Source organism: Euphorbia lathyris, chromosome 2 (genome assembly GCF_963576675.1).
Source record: "Euphorbia lathyris chromosome 2, ddEupLath1.1, whole genome shotgun sequence".
Lineage (NCBI taxonomy): Eukaryota > Viridiplantae > Streptophyta > Magnoliopsida > Malpighiales > Euphorbiaceae > Euphorbia > Euphorbia lathyris.
In genome coordinates, this window is record NC_088911.1 from 82,176,567 (window position 1) to 82,199,610 (window position 23,044).

At 31.3% G+C, this 23,044-nt stretch overlaps 2 protein-coding genes across 2 annotated transcripts; one reads left to right on the top strand and one right to left on the bottom strand.

Moving 5' to 3' along the window:
* Nucleotides 1-2,514: 2,514 nt before the first annotated feature.
* LOC136218720 (long-chain-alcohol oxidase FAO1) lies at nucleotides 2,515-10,952 on the top strand. Its single transcript, XM_066005784.1, has 3 exons — nucleotides 2,515-2,715; nucleotides 2,806-3,078; nucleotides 9,026-10,952. The coding sequence occupies exons 1-3, from the start codon at nucleotides 2,539-2,541 to the stop codon at nucleotides 10,757-10,759; spliced, it is 2,184 nt and encodes a 727-aa protein (XP_065861856.1). The 5' UTR covers nucleotides 2,515-2,538; the 3' UTR covers nucleotides 10,760-10,952.
* Nucleotides 10,953-10,992: 40 nt separating this feature from the next.
* LOC136218719 (phosphate transporter PHO1) lies at nucleotides 10,993-21,259 on the bottom strand. The gene is made up of 14 exons (XM_066005783.1): nucleotides 20,898-21,259; nucleotides 20,111-20,194; nucleotides 19,817-20,036; nucleotides 18,561-18,906; nucleotides 17,699-17,747; nucleotides 16,494-16,565; nucleotides 16,075-16,204; nucleotides 15,279-15,402; nucleotides 12,536-12,785; nucleotides 12,303-12,452; nucleotides 12,054-12,206; nucleotides 11,684-11,962; nucleotides 11,459-11,595; nucleotides 10,993-11,385 (listed from the first exon to the last, which is right to left on the bottom strand). Exons 1-14 carry the CDS (start codon nucleotides 21,123-21,125, stop codon nucleotides 11,295-11,297), a joined length of 2,313 nt encoding a protein of 770 aa, XP_065861855.1. The 5' UTR covers nucleotides 21,126-21,259; the 3' UTR covers nucleotides 10,993-11,294.
* Between the last annotated feature and the right edge of the window lie 1,785 nt (nucleotides 21,260-23,044).

The window sequence follows — 23,044 nt, forward strand, 5'->3', positions numbered from 1 at the left end:
TCCGAGGACTAGACTCTTTATTTTATTTAATTTATTTTTCTCCTTCTATTTTTTTTTTATGTTATAGTTTTTTATTCCTTTAGTCATTTATTTATTTTGTCACGTTTTATTTAGTTAGCATATTTATTTAATTTTCGTTTCGTGTTGAATAAAATTCGGTTTTGTTTTAAAATAAAAACCTCGTTTTGACATCCCAATACGAACCGTGATCCGATAAAAAGGTAGTTCGGGTGTCGAAAACGTTGTAATTATAAGTTTTTTAATTTAAAGGAAATTTCTAAATAATGTTTTAAAATAAAAACATCGTTTTATGAACTTCCGTTTTCGACTATGATCCATTTTTGGTAGTTCGGAAGTCCAAAACGATTGAATTAGATTTAATTTAAGGCTTTTGAACAAATCTGGAAAATATTGGAGTGCTGCTGTAATTTGCCAATTCTGTCACTAAAGGCTGTTTACCGACGGATTTTCCGTCGGTAAATCTGCCAAAATGTAAAAAATGCCATTTCAGTCCCTTTTTCTTAACTTTTAGACTTTTAATCCTTAGTATATGTATATATGATTATGTAATACATGTTTTTCAACTTATTTTAGAACTTTAGTATATATATCTATTTTAGAATATTTGTATATCTCTTTTTATTCTATTTTGTAATATAAGTATAAATATATATATATATATATATATATATATATATATATATATATATTTCCCTTTTTTATTAACTTAGGTTATATTTAAATATTAGTTACTTGATATTTTGAGAAATAATGAATAGACATTAGCATATGGTATTTTTGATATTTAAACTATATTAATTATGTATATATATGTATAGTTTTTTTTTAGAATATTTGGGTTATTTTAGTGATTATTGAGTTAAATTATTTTTAGATAAGTATTACTTTCTTAGTTATAGGATTTACCTATTATTTTCACATTTCAAAGTATAAGATATATTGTATCTATTATTTTCATATACATATAGTAATTTTTGGTTAACCCTTATTTTCTTACTTTCTTTTTGATTTAAAGGTATATATATATATGTTTAAATTATTCTTTTGGGCTTAATCATGGGTCCATGTTTCAAGTGGACTTTGTTTGAGTATGGATGGTGGTTTAAATGGGTTTATTATGGTAATTATAATTAGTAAAGAGTCCATTAAATAAGTGGGAAAAATAAATCACAAAAAAGAGAGTTTTCAATTGAATTACTTAAACTAATGAGTTTTTAGATTTCTAATGTAAATAAATAGAGTCATTCTTGTTAATATTTCAAATCGTTTCTCAAAACACCACGTTTTAAAACCTTAATCCGTTCCAAAGGCGGATTAAAGGCGAACATTGTAAATAAAGTCGTTTTCTTCATGAATAATAGAATTTTTTGAATCATTTTCTTAAAGAATTTGTACAAAAATAAAATTGACTTGTATGTTTAACCATGTTTTCTCATTAAAAGGTTTTTATCTCAAACGTTTTCAAAATACTCGAGTCGTTCCAACGGCGATTCGGGTAAATTTCACCAAACGGGGTTTTAAAACGCACCTAAATCGTTCCAACGGCGATTAAGGTGCGAACCATGTAAATGAACTCGTTTTGGAGGAAAATAAGTTAATGTAGAATGAACACACAATATCACATTTAATACGGGTGTAAATAAATCACTTCTTTCTTCCCCCTCTCTGTGTATGTATAAACATGAATGGGTGATTCTTTACTGATGTGGCTTTTCAATAATATATGCTCAAAGCGGTTTCTAAAAAGAGAAAGAAAAGGGTTTCAAATGAATTTTAAACTTAAAGAAGTATACGATTAGTCCGTTATCGCCTAACATGCTGAGTAGGAGGCCGGTGGTTCATAACCGGGCGATGTCGGGGTGCCTAGTAGCCTTTCTCCGGAAAGGAGCTAGCCTTCTCGGCTCGTACCTAAGTTTCCCAAACCCACACCGGTCTCCCGCAAGGGATCGGTGTTCATTTTCCCATTCGTGGGTGGCGACTCTTCCATATCTCCGAGCTCCGGTCCTGCCGAGCAGCTTGATTCCACGATTGATTGCTTTCGGCGCCAATCACCGCTTACGTCGCCATGAGGTTGTCCACCCCCCGGTCCGCTCGGGAGATTAGGCCGCGGCACCTCGTCTAACAACCGTGTACCTACTTCACCTTACATTACTTTATTTTAATTACACTCCATTCTTAATGGCCAGTAAGAATATGATAATAATACCTAGAGAGAGAAAGATTTGAACCTTTAACACGGAGTGAGATCCCCTCTATGTAGATTGGTTTGTGAGGGGCCTAAAGTCTTTCATACCCTTGGTACTATTGAACCAGCGCAGATACCACCTAAAAGCATTCTCAAAAAAAAAAAAAAAAACTTCCCACCTAAATGTCAGTACAGTTAATCAGTTAATTTATTATCTCATCATTTTATCATTTCTAACAAAAAAAAAAAAAAAATCCCACGCATATAAATTGAGAAAACAGGTTGGCAAATATCATTCCACAGAAAAAGACGAAAGAGAAAAGAAAAAAAAAATGAAGAGAGAATCCCATTCCCATCCATTGTTGAGAGGCAGTGGAAGCAAACACAGTGTGAGACATCACTTCTCTTCGTATGAGATGAAATCTCTTGCTGCTATTTCCCAAACCGTTCTTCCTCCTTCTTTTCCTAAATCTCATAATCATCGTCTCTCCTCTCCTTTTCTGGACCAGGTACGTACTGGTTTCCGGATGTTTCGGTTTCCGTTTCTGTTTCCGTTTGTGAATTAATTGATGATTAAAATAATGTAAAAATGTGTACAGGTAGCAGAAGTGATAGAGAAGAGGGGGCTGATAGAAGTAGTGATAGTGGTGAGATTTGTTTTGGTGATGTTATCCACCAGAATTGGGACTTTTTTGCTATGTGGGCTGCTCTCTATCGCCGATAAATGGCCATACATAAATGAATTTTCGGGTATTTCGTCGGATAACAAGGAAAAAGTTATACGGAGATGGCTTCAAAATAGATATCTGACACCTATCCGAATTGTTTTTCTCTATCTTAAGGTGGTTTGTCTCTATGTTTTCTTCTCTCAGGTAATTCCCCCATTCTTTCATTATGTCATGAATTAATGCTGCAACTTTAATTATTGCTTTTCTTTCAACGGAAGTTATCAACCCCTTATTTGGATGAGACACTGAGTAATATTCTAACCTCTATTTTATATGTTAAGATGAATCCGTGCAACGCACGGACCAAAAACTAGTTTTAATACATAAAATAGAACTTCCAAAATCTCATAAGTCAAGCAACTTTATTAAATTTTAATTTTATATTTCTCTTAAGATATTTCGCCCCATTTTAATTTTTATGGCATGGAGCAATACTAAAATCCCTCTCATAAACCTCTCTTTGCTTTTAAGAGTTTTTTTTTTTCCTAAACCAGAAATAAACCTCTAACTATTCTTTCACCAAAAAAATTAGTTTCTACTATATTTATTAAGAAGAAAGGGAAAGGAAAAGGAAAGGATGACTAATAAAGCGCAAATGGATAGCTACATTACTGTTCTACTTTTATTAAAAATTGCTTCATTCTTAAGACTAGTATAGTATAGTATACATATCTAGTAACATTTTAATCTTAGCAAAAAGCATCATTAGACCCTAATCTCTCATTTTTTGATTCATTAAACTCTTGATCTTTTATTTGAATACATTAAACTTCTGATCATTTAATGAGACAAAAATATAAATGATCAGACGTTTAATATATCCAAATAAAAGATGAAAAATCAGGGGTCTAATAATGCTTTTTACCTTTAATCTTCTATCTTTCCCATCTTCCTTAATTTTTAATAAATCCTTAACTTTTTTTCCCCCTGAAATACAAAAACAAATGAGAACAACACATACAACTCCAATTAATTAAGACCATCTCTATCATTTCTAACTCCTTTTCTATACATCAATTTGAATTTAACACTCATCTTAATTTTCCTTAACTTGTTCCTATGGATGAAGCTAGTATATTTGGTTGTATTTAAATTTTTTTCTTCTTTTTATGTTGACATTTGATTTGGTAAGATCTGATCACCGAATATAATAGAGATTTAGTCTTTATATGCAAAATTGTCACCTATGTTACTCAATATTAAAAATTTCTACAATAAACCAGATTAATAGTGGTCTTATTCACTCAAAATATAAATTATCATGTCAACTCAACTATTGATATTACATTATCTAAATGGATAGATCATTACTGATCCCAGTCTACCGTAAAATTCCTTCTCAATATTCACAAAATATAATCTTTAATGTAGAAATTTTTGTTTTGTTTTCATGTTTTACATGGATAGTTTATAAAGAAATTCTATTATGTTTTCGTTTAATGCTCAGTGGACTATTACAATTGTGACTTTATTTTTTTAAACTTGTCTGCTTTTTTTTTTGTTATCAAAAAAAAAAAAAACTTGTATGCTTTTTATTTTTCATTGAATAAATACATTGTACTCAGTCCAACATAAAAAATTTCAATACCGGAAAATTATAATATGCGCTACTATAATTATGCCATCCATATATTATATTAGTATAATAATTTATGTGTTAGGCCAATAATTTAATATCAAGCTGTATATTAAATATTAACTAATTAAAAATTAGACTTTTATTAACTACAATGTAACAATAAATTATTGACCCGATACTGGTTGCGATTGCGTAATATCTCAAACATAATACTCTATGCTTTAAAAATTGTGTTATTCCCTACCAAGCACGCCCTTCTTTTTTTTAGACCCAAAAATTAAAATTTGATGAAGTACAAATGACCAAATATATTATTTTGTATTTCTTTTATAGTTTATTCGATTCGATTTTTCGGTTTGAGAATTTTCGGATATATCCGTGGATTCTTTTCTAATTAAATTTTTCTATATACGCTAGAATTTGAATTCAAGATTGAGATTAAACAATTTGAAGCCTTCAAACCACCCAAACTAACTTTAATGGGCATTTTTGCATTTTTTTTATTATGGAATAATATTGAGAATAGACACCATTCTTACGAAAAATCCCTCAAGGATTGAGAGAGAATAAAAAATAAATTTTATGAGTTGATATATGTACTTTTTTTTTCTTTATTGCATTTTACATATATACTATTTTTTTTATTGCTTTTAGGTGACTTGGGGACATAGGTACTTCATAACAACATTAATAAAAACAAATTATACTTATGAAAATCTATTATATTTTTTATACACAATTTTTTGAAACACAATTATTTAATTTTTTTACAATTATAAGGTTGTTACATTTGAACTTTTTCTGTATTAATTTATTTTCATAAGTTTTTTTTTTTGAATCAATTTATTTTCATAATTTATATAAACTACAAAATTTTATTTATTTACTAGAAAAAATAAACCAATTATTTACTCTTCCATCCCAAATTCCGATACTAATTTATTTATTTTAACGTTCCATGTAATAAACACAACTTCTTTTTTAGCTATAAATAATTAATCATTAATTTCCTACTATACTTCTATTTTTTATTATTTAAAATTATTGCATTTAGGATAAATTGTTAAATATATTTAATTTTTATGATATGATATTTGTATTTTATATTTAGTAAGAACAAAAAAGTATTATACAACATTATAATAAAATTATCATTTGGATCTATACACAATCTCTTCAAAATTTATATATATATATAAAAATTTATATATATATATAAATTAAATTAGTAGGTTTCGTTAAACATATAATATTTTTGATATCAAACAAGTTTTAAAAATATTTATCCATGAATTAATTTTATCCCTCACCCATTTTAAGAAATTTAGCTGATTAGTTTGAAATTCTTAAAATTGATAGAGTTGGTAATGATAGGGTAGCTAAAAGTAGAAATAATTATATTAATGGAAATTGGTTAGATGTCTATTTTTTGGGATTAGAAGGAAAATTTTGTGATTAGACGGAGAACTAATAATAGAGGCTAAGAAGTGGAGGTTGAAACATCTTTTTCGGATTCATTATGAAATAAAACAAATTCTGATTTAAGTCAAATTATATTACTGTACTTCCTGAATTTGACTTCACTATACTGGTACCTAGTATTAGTTGCACATTTTGTATAATTATAATTTCATTTTTATAGGACAAGGGTTACATTTTTACAAAAAAAAAAAAAAAAAAAGTAAATTTTTTTATTATCAGCACTCTGTATCTGAAAATGGAGGGCGGACAGGGTCAAACCTGACCCTATAGTTTCCAACGGCCTAGAATATGTCCGCAGCCCATGTTCACATGCCTCTTCCTTTCCCACATTGGCCTATTTGAGAATTAGCTATTAACTGTTAGCTGATTACATTAGCAATTAGTTGTTAGCTGATTTGATTATGTTGATCTGTTTAGTAAAAATTAGCTGATTGATAATAGCGGTTTATGTAAAAAGACGAATAAGGCCATTAGAACACCTTGGTGTCCACATATTTTTCTATTACTGTTCTATTAACAAAATATGCTTTACATCGCACAAAAATATGTGTTTTACTTTGATTAGTAGATACAAGTGTTCTATAGGATAATTTTAAATTTCTACTAAACAAAAATTATGACCCATAGTGTTCTATGTATTGAAATTTAAAATTTCTATCATTACACCATATGATCAATAAGAAGAGAATCTTATGCAAGCAAACAAAAATTAATCAACTAACCTCCTTGATGAAGAGCTTCTTCTTCAAAAAAAAAAAAAAAAATCTTCTGCAACAAACAAATTCCCAGATTTCTTCCTAAGGTTGCAAGAAGCAAAAAATTGAAGAAAAGCGCAGGAGAAGATGAGAGCATCGAATGAAACGTTTATTTGGCTGGAGGAGGAGTCTATCTATTAGGGTTAAAGAAGTCCATTAATTTTAATATTGCAAAACGCTAATTGAAAAAGCTCCTCCAAAACTCTCTCCCAAATCTTTCTCCACCAAACACTCCAAGCAGCGATTTCAATAGTCAAACCGCTAAAGTTGGTCAAAAATTGCTTCTTTTCCAATCCTATAATCCTAAAAGTACTTCAAAATATAAATATTAAAGATTAAAGACCCGTTTGTTGTTTGCTATTGCCGTTTGTTGTTTAAAAATTCTGGTTTTCCAAAAAGTATGGATTCTCTGCTTTTATAAAAATACTAATTTTCAGCTAAGGCAAACATAGGATAAAAAATCAACAATTAAATACCCTAAGTTATTATTTTTTATAATAGAAATATATATGCACTTCTAATAAATATTATAGGCAAAATTGGACTTAATCCTTAGTTTTAATATATTTAAAAAACTATAAAATATTTAGTCAATAAGTAATATTTATAACTTGCTCAATTTTGTACATTAATATTATTATCATCTTCTTCAAAAAAAAAATATTATTATCATCAATATTATTATCATTTATATATAAAAAATCCTAATTTTTTTAATAATTATTTACTAGTTTTATGATTTAGGGCCTGTTTGGTTCAGCTGTTAGCTAATAGCTGTTGCGGTTGCTGTTAGCTATTTGCAGTTGCAGTAAGCTGTTACTGTTAGCTGTTTGTTATTAGCTGTTCAATTACTAGTGTTTGGTAAAATTATATTGAACTGTTGCTGTTCGGATTTAAAATGTCTAAAATGGACATATTTTAAATTAATAAACAATGAAATTATAAAAGGGAAAATGTGAAAAAATGCCATAACGTTTATAACTAGGAATAATTTTACTCTTAACGTCTAAAATAGTATAATTTTACCCATAACGCTGGTAGCTAAGAGTAATTTTACCCCTAACATTGGCAAATTGGATAGATTTCAGATATTATTAGAAAACATAGATATTTTATTTTTTATTCTACATCAATTGCACATATCATTAGTTCTAAAAAAATGATTTCATATTTTTTTTGTCATTTAATAATAAAATTATAAGTTAATATATATAAATTCGGTGAAATATTTGAAATTTTTTTTGTCCAACTCGTACAAAAGACAATATGTTTTTTTTATTTTCTTAAAAAAAGAATTCACGTCTAATCATATGTTTGTGATCTGTTACTGACGATGATAAAATGGTCACATGTAAAGTGTAGATGACAATATTCATGACCAAGAAGACAATTTGATAAATTATTTTTCAAATTGACCCAACTTGTCAATATTAGGGGTAAAATTGCTTTTGGCTGCCAAAATTAGGGGTATAATTGCACCATTTTAGACGTTAAGGATAAAATTGTTTCTAGTTATAAATGTTAGGGGTATTTTTGCACCTTATCCTATTATAAAATAAAAAATGTGTTACACAAATTAATAAAAATAATCTATATAAAAAAATAAAAAATTTATTGAACGCAACAAAATCTTGTTTTTCGGTAATTATGTTATAGAAATATAAATAATGTTAAAGAATAAACATATTTTGTGGAAATAAGAAGGATAATTATGTCAATAACAACTAACTGCAAACATCTGTTTATGAAAAGCTCCAAATAGGAGCTTTTCGTGAACCGCTCTAAAACACTGCAGTTTCCAGAGAAAATGCTAAACGCTGCGGTTATATAAACCTAACCAAACGCTATATTTCCTGCGGTTTGGAGTGAAACGCTAAACGCTCCTCCGAAAAGCGGAAACAAATACCCCCTTACTATACCATTCGATAAATATATATTTATAATTTATAATTTATATTATTTCCCAAGATTATTCTTAAAAAAAATTTCCAAGATTATAATATTTTTTTTATCATTTTTATTGTATAGCATATTTTAGTTTAACAATTTTAAAATTTGTAAAAAGAAAAAGCAATGGCGGCAGTGGCGGCGATCCCCGTGATGTGGGAGAGTTTGGCCCTGCCAAATTTCACGGGGGTGAAATATGCCGCCACAGGTGGCGGAGTCCGGGGGGAGTGGGAAGACATTCCGACTCCGTTGCTACCCCTAATTATTGCATACGTACATCTAATATCTACAGTGTGAATCCTGATATTTCAGAGTTTATGTTGTTCAGGTAGATGAAAATGGTGAAAATCCGGCATGGGGATCCATCGGCTACGAAGTCGACATTCATGAAACACCTGCGGAATTGCTTAAAGAAAGGCCCCTTGAGAGAGGAATCGTAGAAACTCTCCTAGAAACTGAGTCCACTCTTCTCGAATCTCTTGCGAGGAAAAACCTGCTAGTATCAAAAGATCCAGAACACAACATTTACAAAATCAAATGTGATGTCGTCATTGTCGGCTCCGGCTGCGGAGGAGGCGTCGCTGCGGCTGTGCTTGCAGCTTCCGGAAAAAAAGTAGTCGTTCTTGAGAAAGGAAAGTATTTCACGGCGAAAGATTATTCCGGGCTAGAAGGACCTTCCTTCAATCAGATGTATGATAGGGGAGGATTGTTTCCTTCTGTTGATGGCAAAGTGATGCTTCTTGCTGGATCTGTAATTGGAGGTGGTTCTGCTGTTAATTGGTCTGCTTCGATTCGGACTCCCAATTCTCTACTTAAGGAATGGGCTCAAAATCAGAAACTTGAGATGTTTGCTAGTCCCGAATATGTTTCTGCTATGGATATTGTTTGTGAAAGAATTGGAGTTACAAGGAATCGCATCAAGGAGGGATTTCAGAATCAGGTTCTTCGGAAAGGATGCGAAAATCTTGGCCTGAAAGTTACTTCAGTTGGAGTCAATGCTTCACCGGAACATTACTGTGGATCCTGTGGCTATGGTTGCCAAACAGGAGATAAAAAGGGTACTGATACTACTTGGCTTGTTGATGCTGTTAATCATGATGCAGTCATTATATCAGGATGCAAGGCGGAACGCTTCATAATCGAGGATAATAAGAACAGAAATGGAAAGAAAAAGAGATGCTTAGGTGTGATTGCTAGAGTTATGAACAATGATAAGATCAGATACAAATTGCAGATTGAAGCTGAAGTAACAATCTCAGCTTGTGGTGCTCTTTCAACACCGCCTTTGATGATATCTAGTGGGCTAAAGAATCGAAACATCGGTCAAAACCTGCATCTCCATCCTGTTCTAATGACATGGGGTTACTTTCCGGAGTCAAATTCCGAGTTTCAAGGGAAAAGCTTTCAGGGAGGAATCATAACATCAGTTCATGATTTAGTATCAGAAGAAGGTTCCAAGTTGAAGGCCATCATTGAAACTCCTCTTCTGGGGCCATCTGCATTTTCTGCATTATGCCCTTGGCAGTCTGCATCTGACATTAAGGAAAGACTGATGAAATACTCAAGAACTGCCAATTTCATAGTAATAGTAAGGGATCAAGGGTCTGGCAAAGTTAAGACCGAAGGCAGGGTAAGCTACAACTTGGATCCATTGGACATTGAGAACCTGAAAGCTGGGCTCCGGGAATCACTCAGGATTTTAGTAGCTGCAGGAGCTGAGGAAGTGGGAACGCATCGAAGCGATGGTCAGAGACTGAAATGCAAAGGGATTACCAAGAAAGAGTTGGAAGAATTTCTAGATGGAGTTGCTCCAACGGGTGGTCCAATGTCACCGATTAAGGACTGGATGACCTATACTTCAGCGCATCAAATGGGAAGCTGCAGAATGGGGATTAACGAGAAAGAAGGCGCAGTGGACGAGAATGGTGAAAGCTGGGAAGCAGAAGGCTTATTTGTTTGTGATGCTAGTGTTCTTCCTAGTGCTGTTGGTGTGAATCCTATGATTACTGTCGAAGCTACTGCCTACTGTCTTGCGAAACGAATTGCAGAGTTATCAAAGTAAGTAATGGAATGTTCAGTAGAGTTTACTGAATTGCATGTTCAGAATAATTAAACGTTGAAAAGAAGAGTACAGTGAGTGAATATGTATATGTGAAGTAAATTTATAACTAGATACAAACAAACAGTTTCATATGTTATGTTAACAAGTGATGTAAAGTTGCCTGCTGCTGTATCATATGAACAGAATAGAATCTATAAAATTGAACTTCATTTCTATAGGAAATTAGAGAAGTATTGTCAAAAGCATTGGACATATTTATTATATCCTTGAATTGAAGAGCTTAGAAATGTACAATACAAATGTTATTTGATGCTCATTATTTTTTAATATACAATTCACAGAATGAATTAGATCTGTGAAGAATAATGAGGCTTCTTATCATACATTCATTTCCCCCCTGAAAAATGTAAGATTTTTATACCTCAATCCAATTCATAGCAGCAAAGTTTCAAATGCCCCCTCATTATCAGAATTCTTGACCCGATATGCAACGGTCGAGGACTTGGCATATAATTAGGTAGCAGGAATCATCTGATCAGCCATCGGAATCCGTTTCACGGAATGGCAAGGGAACTGCTTTGACTGCCCTGAACTTGCCAACATTGTTCAGATGCTCATTCTCCAACCTGTTTATGCAAACATTTAGTTAAAAACTATGAGAATACACTATACATAATTTAGTTGGTATGAGATATGGACCTGTAGAAATTCCAATGACCTCTCCGAATAACCTCCAAGGAAGCCAAGAAGAAGTCCAACATCCTCGACTCGACGATACCAAAATGGAATCGCATCACAGTCTCCACCCAAGCAACTCTCAGAACTATGTTCAAGGCCTGCAGCAATTCCATATTGTAAGTAGTCGAAAACTCGAAATGTGTATACTTTTAATGTTGAAATGACATAAATTGGGTGAAAACTCACAATGGAAATGTAGTAGATGGCCTTATTCTTCAAGATTAAATCATCTCTGAGCCACAAGTTCTTAGATTTAGGGTTGAGAAGACCCCAATCCTTAACAAAATCCCAGTATAATTGATAAACTGTTGCAGAAACAGAAGTAACTAAAACGATACCGAACCAAAGTTGATTCTCCTGCCTAGCATAAGTTAGTCTAGCACCAGCGGCCACCATGGCTGAGACATACTTTCCCATGTTTGCCAAATGGTTCACATCACACTCATCAAACCATCTTCTCGCACACTTGAAATTCAAATTCAAATTCAAATTAGAGTTAGCTGCATTTTGAATTTTGTCTTTAATTCACAGATAGAGTATTAAGTGGTGAAATTACCTGCATAGCTCGCCAATAGTATGGCAAGAAAGAAATAACATAGGCAAGTTCCCTATATAGCCTTCCATTTTTACAAGTTCCATATTCATGTGTTCTGAAACTCCCAGCTAGGAAGTAGCATGCAGTAGATTCCAAGTGTCTCAGCAGTGGAATCTGTATCACAAAATCACAAAGCATTGTCATAAAACACTGTCGATGTCAAGAAATATAAACAGGCAATTAATGAGCAATATGAATGAATAAGCTCACCTGACTAGTAAGTTGATCAGCCATGAAAAAGTCGACCATTAGAACCTTATAAAATGGAGAGCAGACTATGTTGCGAAGAACACGAAGGAAGCAGTAACGTGTTGGGCGATAAAAGAAGTCAAAAGGGCAAATGAGCAAGGCCAAGAAAATCTGGAAAAGGTATGATTAATTAAGGACAAGGTAAAGTGATGAAATTGAAAAAGAGGATAAATTAAGGAAGAATATATACTTACAAGGAGAAGAATAGCAGGAATGGCATCAACATGGTTAGGTAAAAAGCCATTAGCCCTTAAGAGAAGATGAATAACCATAGCAGAGACAACAGAGGTCATGAAAGTAGTGCAAATGAGAAAAGCATCTCTGTACTTGAGAGCAGTAGTTGGTTGGAATTCAAATATGAAATTATAATTGATTCTGGTGTTCTTCCACATGAATAGATTGCATCCGTACATGAACAAGTGCAAGCTTAACAATGCAAACACACTGCACAAATATCATCTCTACATTATTCAGCATTTCATGCTTCATTAATTAACAAATACTCTCTCTCTAAATCCTAAATCCTTAATTACAACTGAGATATTTTTAATGTTTGTAGGAATTCTAGATTTTTTTTTCTATTATCCAAACGGATGGAGAAGTAGATGGAGATGTTGCTCATAGGATTAAAGCTGGTTGGTCGAAGTGGAAGAGTGCTACGGGTTTCCTTTGTGATCCCGGCATGCCTAATAGATTGAAGGGAAAATTCTACCGGACGGCAATTAGACCAGCATTGTTATATGGTACGGAGTGTTGGGCAGTGAAACACTGCCACATCCATAAGATGTCGGTGGCGGAGATGCGTATGTTGAGATGGATGTGTGGTCACACGAGAAAGGACCGGGTGCGTAATGAAATAATTAGGACAAAAGTAGGGGTCACATCTATTGAGAATAAAATGAGAGAAAACCGACTAAGGTGGTTTGGCCATGTGAGACGTAGAGCGCTTGATGCGCCGGTTAGGAGAACCGAAGAGTGGCAAAGGGATGTAGTGGTGAGGGGTAGGGGAAGACCTAAGCAAACTTGGAGGAGGGTGATCGAGAGTGATATGAGTTTATTGGGAATTGAGGAAAATATGGTAGTGGATAGGACGGAGTGGAGGGAGCGAATTTGTGTCGCTGACACGACTTGATTTTCACGGTTTTATATGATGGTTCATGTTAGCCGACCCCGAATCATTTCGGGACTAAGGCTTTGTTGTTGTTGTTGTATTATTTTCAAGGACAAAACGCATATTGACCTTGGTTAGAGTAAAAAAAAGAAACACAACCCTTCATAGGGTGCAATCAACAAATAGCAGATGAAGATGGATGGGTAGGTAAGGATGAACCAATCCTGAGAGTCATTCTCGGTGGTTGAGGCTGCACTGACATCCCCTGTCTTTTACCTCCGCTTTTGAGTGGGTAAGAGTCTCGTTTTATGAGCTCTGTTATATAGATTTAAAATTTCTCTACGTATTATTATCTAGGTTCACTTACTCTAAGTTGAAAACATTAACAATAATTTTTTTATTATTATTTTTTACACTAGAGGTATATACCATACGAAAATTTACCCCTAACCTATTTGGAAAGTGCAAATATACCCTAATATAAGAAATGACAATTTTGATCTTATATTTCTAACTTGGAACAATTTTGAATCCGAATAATAGTACATGGAGCAATTTGAGGCTAAGTAATAGAACTCATAAAATGGACTCTATTCAGATCTAGATGTGGAGGCAAGAGGCATGAAGATACAGACTCACTCCAACCATTAAGAATCACCCTTATAAGGGTTTCACTCATCTCTCTTTATTTATGGGGGTTAATTTTTTTGATATAAGCAGTCCTTAGAGCTACATATAAGCATTTAATATGTTAGTATATTGTTATGTATTTTCAATATTTATATATATTATTGCATTGAACTTTTAAATAAATTAAATACTATCGTATATTTTCAATATTTACATTAATATGTTTTGTTGTATTTAAAAGTTCAATATAATAATAAATGTAAATAATGTAATAATAAATGTAAATATACTACCTGTTAAATGCTTATATCATATACATAAAAAAAAAAGTTGTGAATTTTCTTTCTTTTGCCTGAAACCCGGCCAAAACAGTGGTGTTTTGAACTAGGTAGGGACAAAAAAAAAAAAAAAAAAAAAACTATTAAACATAAGACCTGATTTTGTTTTTTTTTTGTAAGCCAAGTCGCCACTATAACTTAAAATTATTCTACATTAGAAATGTTAAAAAATAAAATTTTACCTTTTTTTACATTAACCTATTTATCCGCATACTAGTAATATTTAGAACTATCGGTTATATATAGGTTAAATAATTATAAGGTCCATTATGTTTTAATTTTTTGAAAAAAGGTCCATTTAATAATATAAATGGTTTCTAAATTTTATCATAATTAACTATTTAGTCTCTCCATTTGTTTTCGTACATGAAAGTATAAAATTGTCTGGTTATGTAAATAAAAACTTATCTTTTAATTTTCAAATTTAATCAAAATAGTTTTAATAAAATATGTAAAATAGTTTTTTTCTCCTATTTTGATAATTTTTAATATATCTTCACTCGTTTTTTTAGTGAGAAGTTCTACGGTACTAAATTAAACTTTTATTATTATATAAAAATTAATAAATCAATTACTTAATATTTAAGAAATTATGATTATATGAAAAAAAATTAAAATACTAAAAATATATGTTTTATTATTAAAACATAGTGTAAAGGATAAAATAGGTATCTTAACTTCTATTTAGTTAAATTTGACCATTAACTTAAGAATAAGGATTATAATTATTTTCAAAAACAAAAACACAAAACATAAAGACTAACTATTTGTTTTTTTTTTAAAGAAAAAACAAAGGAAGTTTATAATTTTTATAATTGTGTACTCTAATATACAAAGCATAAAAAAAAAGGGAAGCACCTGAAAACAGGGTAGACAGTTTCGACATAGGATATTCTTCCAGTATTAGGCCTAAAAATGCCAGATAAATGCGCCAATATTGCATATACACTAAACAGAGACACGAAACATCCTGTAAACAACCCTGCAATTAACAAATAAGAAATCAGCATTCTTATTTGGTGCTCATTATTTAAATTTATTGCACTAACATGCCATAATAGTAAAATTGGATTTAATTAGTGGGTTGGAATGTGTTCTTGTCAACGCCAAATTCGTATAAACCTTTTTTTATTGGCCCATCAGAGACTAATTTAATCAAAGATTGCATTATAATCTCATCAAGTGATGTTGCTTTCACTACGTTATTATTTTTTTAATTATTGTAAAAAAGTAGACTATGTCCAACTCATCTTTAATTAATGCTTGATTAGTATTAATACATGAGTCCACATAAATCAACTAATTAATCTTTTCTGATCTTTTTTTAAGCTAATCTTTTCTGATTTTATGTCAAGCAAACTTAAAATTGGCATGAAGGTGCTTCAGACCTCACTATATATATAGAAGGTAAGAAATTAATACGAATTCTTTCATCTTAATAAGATAGATCACAATCCAAATAATTTTAACCGTTTGATTAATGGTTCAAATTTTATTATGATTCATATTTATTTTTGTGAAAATGTTAATGATAAAATACATTAAAAATAGATTTATAATTGCCAAAAATATTTTTGGATTTTATCCCTATATTAGAATTAGAGAATCCAAATATGTGAATAAATAATTTTCAGTTAAAATAATGAATATTTACCAACAAAAAAGGTAACCATGTGAGACTCCTTTTGTTGCTGGGGTCTTAAAAACTTCATTGCCTTTTTCCTGTCATTGTTGGCGAAGTGCTTTGTAAATATGGACTCCACTTCATCTGTTAGTCTCACAACCTAATCATCATCAACCCACATACATACGCTTAATTACTCTTAATGCTTACCACTACTTATTTAATTTAATTAATTACCCATTTTCATCTCCACTTCTACTTCCAGTACTATTTTAACAATAAAATAAAATATTAGAAAATGACTTTGCCACTAAACTTTTGGTTCATTAGATAGTGGGAGATGAATGAAAACCCACGTGCATATACTCATCAGAAACCACTATATCATATGCTGCATAGGAAATATATATGCTAACAAAAAAAAAAAAAAAGTAAATTTATTACATTACCTTATCGGAGCTAATGAAATGAGATCTCTTCACTGCTTTTAGATAGCTTGCTGATGCCTGCTGGTTTGATACCTAATATAAAAAAAATAAAAAAATTTAGGGTTTGGTTCAGCTGTTAGCTCACAGTTGTTGTTGTTAGCTGTTACGATTAGCGGTTGCAGTAAGCTGTTTGCTGTTAGCTAATTGGTAATTAGGGTTTGGTAAATTTACAAAGAGTTGTTGCTGTTAATATATGAAAAGACAAAAATATCCATTATTTAACAATATAAAATAATAATATAAATAAACATATTGTACAAATATTGATAAAAATAATCTAAATAATAGATATGACATCTTCGGAACCACCCTATTTAGGGGAAAAATCTCATCTTTTTTCAATTCAACCATAATGAAACCAAACAGTGTTTTCAAATTTGATGAAACCATAATATATTTTTATCAAAGCAGATTATTGGAAATTTGATAAAATCATGGTATATTTTGTCTTGTCTCAAAAGCAAATTTATTATTCGTTGAAATGAAAAAAAATAAAGAAAGATTCTATATATCAGGTTATTAGTAATAGGTGCCCATTAATATATTTTTTTTAAGAATACCGGAAGTAAATAGAAATAAAAATTTGGCTAATTTTGTTAAAGCTAAACAGCTAAAAGCAGCGTTTCATGAAAAGCTCCAAATTTGAGTTTTTCGTGAACCGCTCCTGTTTGCTCCGAAACCGCTAACCGCTGCGGTTTTATAATCATAACCAAACACTATATTATTAGCAGTTTGGTATAAAACCGCTAAACGCTCGTTCGAAATGGTAAAACAAACACCCTCTTAACCAACTTCATTCCAAATTGTCATATCAATGTATAATGCAATATCATTTCAAAATAAAGTATGTTTCAGTTTTTTTTTTTTTTTTATTTGTTTTCAATTAAAGCAATTCTTTTATATATAAATAGTAGTATAATGCATATCAATTATTTAAAAACAAAGTAGAACTTTATAAAGTATGATCAGTAACAACTCTGCAATGATTTACAAATAATTTTATTATAATGGAAATTTTATTTTCTTTCAGAGAAAATACTTCTTGCTAGTTTTTTTTTATCCAAATTTAAAGAAATTATTGCATTCTACTTAATGTTTTTAATAATTATTTTCATAAATTTATGGTGCATGTTCTGATATACTATAAATAATATAAAAAAGAGTACCTTATCAAATTTCTTAAGTATTTTTGTAAAAGCCAGCATGTTGAGGGAGCTGCAAACCACAAATAGTAAAAATATTAATGTTGGAAAAAGATATTTTAATAGCAAGTAGACAAAACTACACTATCTTACAACTATAATGCGATTATACCTAAAAATCAGTGTAACATTTTGAAGCAGATATCATCTTGAAAAACCTGTGACCTGACCTGACCACTGTCTCTCATACCAGTTTCACTTAGTATCTTATAATTGTCTATTTGTCTCCCAATATCATTTTTCAAATCGACCCACTCTAACCAAATTAATTTCTAAAATTATTTTTTCCATATACTACTATATAGTTGTCACTTCCTCATAAAACTAGCAATGTCAAGTACAGCTCTCAGGATTAAATTTAACTCTGAATTATAAATACACTATAATGGCTGTTTTTCTAGTTTTGTACCTTAATTTTAATACCCAAGTAACGTTTATTTTAAGAAATACATAACATATAAAGAAATGAAGTTTTATTTATCAATAATTAATAAGAAAATAAGCATCTTCATGCCCTTGATTTTGTAATGCATTCAATTTGTTATATTGAGTAATTTATCAAATTTTAAAATTGTCACTTTTATGCAATTTAAAAGGAAATATTTCCAGCTCTGGTAGGGGTGCCAGTCTAACTGGGATGTCTATATAGCCCTCCTCTCAGTTATCAGCCTTCAATTAAAAAAAAAAAAAGGAAATATTTCCAGTTAGATTGAATAATATATATGACGTTCCATGCAGCCAGCTAGTATGATCTTAAAATTATAAGAAATAAGAAACTAAATGAACAATTAATAAACTATAAGAAGGATTAAGAAAATGATTAAACCTGTAAGTTTTGAGTAAGCCAAGGCCTCGGTAGAGCTCCACAAAAGCACCTCGGATCATCTTTTCAGCACATTGTATCTTCTTTCTGTTAACGAAATCAGTTGGTCCTTCTTTTTTAGGATTATTAACCAAATCTTCCCAAAGCATTGATGTTATTGCTGATATTGTTCTTGTTGGATTTGTTGCTGGAACGTCTATCCTCAGTGCCATTTTTGTACTTCCTTTCTTCGATTTCGACCTCGTTGCCGAGTTAATAAAACTCACTCCATTTTTCTCTAATGATGCTATTACTTCTTCCGTTTCCGAGGCTTCTCCGTTAGTTTCATTCGATGATTCATTTGTTGTCTCTGTGTGAGTTAGAAACATCATTATCATTGTTGTTAATTGAGATTTAATTAATATTAAAGCAAGTCAATTTCTATACATAAATGATTAATTTAATTAATGGATAAAGATAGCAGAATATAAAATTGTAGTGTAACTTAAGCTAGAAAATGAAGTGTGTGTAAGATGTTTAGAGAATATAGAAATAATAGGAAAATATTGTCAACCTATGACAGATTGTATTGATAAGATTAGATTTAGAGAAGAAGAAGGACAACAAAAATATCCTGAAACTGTCACCAACTTTATCTCTATATCTACTCATTTTAACATCACCCAATTATCATCCATTTCCTATTTACACCATTCCAGACCCATGAGTAATGTTCTTTCTCTCTTCACAATATCATATATCAATGTTTCCTTTTTTAAAACAAATAAATAATAACTCGACTTACAAATATAACACAACTTACACGACATGATTCATACAATGATCATTTTTATTATATTTATACCTATATCATATGAAAAGTATATATAACGTAACATGGTTTTGACACAATAACCTAAAATGGACACCAATTTGATATTTTAGATTTTATTATACTTCGTGTTGAAATACGTTTAATATTTTTGTTAAAAATGAAACTTCATTAATTAATTAATTTGTTATAAAAAAAGTTAAGGATATTAATGAGTTAGTAAATAGAATAGATTATAAAAAAAGATTTCCATAGTTATAAATGAAGGGGTCTAATCTAAAAGTAAGTATTGCTTGATAAATTTGGTTAGCGTACGTCCCATTTTATGATACGTTTTACATGTGAATCCAAAAATGACTTTCTTACGTCACTTTACCGGAAAATATTTATGTGGGGCATATTGGTTTCCTTAGTGATGAAAAATACAAATAAACAGAAGAAAACTGACCAGAAAAATCAGAATTCCGAGGAGAAGAAGACCAAGAATTGGAAGGAGGGAGAAATCCAGGCTTGCGGCGGCGGTTAGTGAGAAGTCGCTTGAGATCGGTTAGAATGTCGAGCTGCTTATTAAGAAGGGTTCCTCTTTCAAGTAGCTCCATTTCTCTAGCTTTGTAAAACTGGTTTACTTTGTTTAGTTCATCATCCAATCTTTCAAAAAACACCTTCACCTAAACAATAATAATAATAATGTTAATTAATTGTAATTAAGAGTGAGAGTAAAAAAGTAATTAGAAAGGTGTACCTCGTCTTCCTCAGAAAAGAGCTGAAGAAGCTCAGTTTGATAGTATACATCTTCATTCCCACCCTCCATTGTTTTGCTTCTCACCTGTTCACAGATCAATTATATTATATGGTATATAAGCTTTTTATGGCATCAACCCCTTCTTTTACTCCCTCCTTTTCACGATACTTTCGTGATTTCCTCTTACATATACATAACCGTTTCCTTCATTTCGTCACTCATATATTTTTTTTTTTTTATTATTGTTATTTCTTTTCTTTACGGATTGTTTCCTTCAAGCACTTTGTGTCATATAATATAACTATATTTTTGTTTTAACACTCATCGATGGTAATTCTCAATAAACCATTTAAAATAAATAGTTTTTATTTATATTCCTCCACACTCATATTTATTAAACATATAAAACACAACAATTACTTTACTCAAATTTTGTGAACAAATAGATTTGATAATAACCAATTATGGTCTGAAACGTTATAGCCTCACTTCAAAAAGATCAGACGGTGGGAAAATGTGCAGAGCCACTTGAATAAACGGTGGATGATTTGATTTATAGAGCCAGGAAAAAAGGAAGAAAGAAACAGAACAGCCACCCCTAGTTCTGTAAAGAGGAACGTGAGCACACGCACAGGCTCTCGCCGAAACTTGTGGAGAACAAAAACAAAATAGATCGGCGGCGATTCAATCCAATTAGTAACTAACTACTGATATTCCACTTTGTTATTTAGTCGGATACAGACACATTTCGATTTTCTTCCTAGAGTTTATAGGAAATGAATAATACCTGAATAATCTCAGAGGAGGCGTCACCGGAGCAGAAGAAAGTTTTAGAGAATTTGTGAGCGAGGAAGCGGATGGAGCGACCGAATTCATGATCAAGTTGTGGAGGTTGTTTGGGGATTTGAGAGAGCTTGATTTTCTTAATTTGTTTTTTCAATTGCCAGTAATTAACAAAAGCTTCCTTCCATTCTGGAATTAGTTGAGCTTCAAGCTGTTTTGAGAACTTCACCATTTTCAAATTCAAATAGACTTGAACCTTTGCTTCTTCCTCTTCTTCTTCTTCTTCTTCTCTCAAATACCGAGAAAGAAAAAGAGAGGGAGAGAGTACGAAGGTAGAGAGGAAGTAAGAGGTGTTTATATAGATAGAATCAACAGACAGTGATGAAGAGACGTATGGAGAATTAAAATGCGGTTGCTTGTTGCTAATCCACAGTGCGCCTTTTTTTTTTTTTTTTTTAAAATGATGGACTATCTTTTTCTTACGTACAATTTCTTAAAGATGACCCACAGCCAAAATATTAAATAAAAAAATCTCAGGACATTAACAATATGTAAACACGATATCAGATTTGTTATGTCCAACTATTTCATCAAAAAACAAAAAATAAAATTATCATAACTTTATTTTCCAATTTCATTTTTTTTTTTGCAAAAAAATAATGATTTCGAGGATTTTCTGAATTGGATCTGTAATAGTTATTTAAATATTTTTCACATCATATGATGGTTCATGTTAGCCGACTCCGAATCATTTCGAGACTAAGGTTTTGTTGTTGTTGTATTACTAAAAACCGTTAAGTTTACCAGCTGTTTGTTATTACGGTTTGTTGTTTGTTGTTAGAAAAATTTGTTTTTTCAATTCTCACTTTTGTAAAAAGCTACTTTCCAGATATAAAAGGCAAATAAGATATCTTTAACAAAACACCTAAAATTTTCGCTTTTAAAATGAAAAGACACCGAAGAAGAAAATGGAGTCGTCAAACATCCTTAATACATAAATATTTAATTTAAATTAAAAGAGTGTTACTCATTTCATTCGTATTAAAAAATTGTATTTTTTTCAGTTTAAAATGTGATAAATTATATACTTTATCCTTATTTTATATGGCTATAAAATTCAAAACATAAATAAAAACTTATGGAATTTGCCATTTACTCTCTTTATGACCTCTTTTACCATTGATCCGAGGTGACCAGTCGGTAAATGATAAACTCTCTATTGTAGAGATGTTGGAAATAATATTTTTAGCACATTTAATTCATGAAGTTTTTGGTTTTGAATTTATTTAAGTATTGTTTGGTAGAGAGAAACACATCTCGTCATGGGCCGATGAGCCCACCCGCCCAGTTCGAGCCCAGGCCCATTTAGCCGGGCCTGGACACATAAAATTAGTGTCAGGCCCGGCCCGACCCAAGTACGAATAAGCCCGCCTAGAAGATGGGAAGACTTGGGCTATATAAATACCCGTCGGGCCTGGTCCGGCCCGGCCCGTTATCTATATATACATTTATAAATTTAATATTTATTTAAATGCCTTATATTAAGTATTATGTTTATTATTTTTTATTTAAAAAAATTAGTATTTTATTTTAATTGAATTATTTTTATTATAGATATGGGCTTGGGTGGGCGGGCTTGGGATTCCTTTTTTAGGCCCGAGCCCGACTCTAATTAGTGTGGGCTTGGACTGGACTTGGGCTTATCAGATTTTATCAAAAGCCCGACAGGTCCGGTCCGAGCCTGGCCCAGCCCGGTCCATGCCGAGGTCTAGAGAGAAATAAAGTGAATACTTAGAAAGAGAAAACTTTGAACATGATATTTGAAAAATCGAAACAAGAGTTTCTTGAAAAATATTATTCTAAATATCTTTAATTCTTTAATTTTTGAATTTTAAAAGGTCATCCGTCATTTTGAGACATCAACGGTCAAAATGTACATAAAGAAAATAATGGAAAAACTAATGGGCATTTGTTTATGGTTTTAAACTTGGGTAAAATACATAAATATCATAATTAAGTAAAAAATTACAACTAAGTTATATCACTAAACTTAATTCTTGTTTTTTTTTTTTGGTAAGAAGGGAAGAAAAAAAAACAAACAAACGAAAACCTAACCCGGGATCAGTCTAGGAAGACTGACCCCAATCCTAT

Bases quoted from the DNA above. Each gene is read 5' to 3' on its own strand.
- LOC136218719 (XM_066005783.1), bottom strand. From the start codon at position 21,125: ATGGTGAAGTTCTCAAAACAGCTTGAAGCTCAACTAATTCCAGAATGG. The intron at 16,566-17,698 runs GTACTCTTTTTT...TTTTTATATTAG, and splicing joins TACTTAAGAAATTTGATAAG to GTATCAAACCAGCAGGCATC. The intron at 12,786-15,278 runs GTGCTTCCCTTT...ATATTTGTGCAG, and splicing joins ACTGTCTACCCTGTTTTCAG to TGTGTTTGCATTGTTAAGCT.
- LOC136218720 (XM_066005784.1), top strand. From the start codon at position 2,539: ATGAAGAGAGAATCCCATTCCCATCCATTGTTGAGAGGCAGTGGAAGC. The intron at 2,716-2,805 runs GTACGTACTGGT...AAATGTGTACAG, and splicing joins CCTCTCCTTTTCTGGACCAG to GTAGCAGAAGTGATAGAGAA. The intron at 3,079-9,025 runs GTAATTCCCCCA...TATGTTGTTCAG, and splicing joins TCTATGTTTTCTTCTCTCAG to GTAGATGAAAATGGTGAAAA.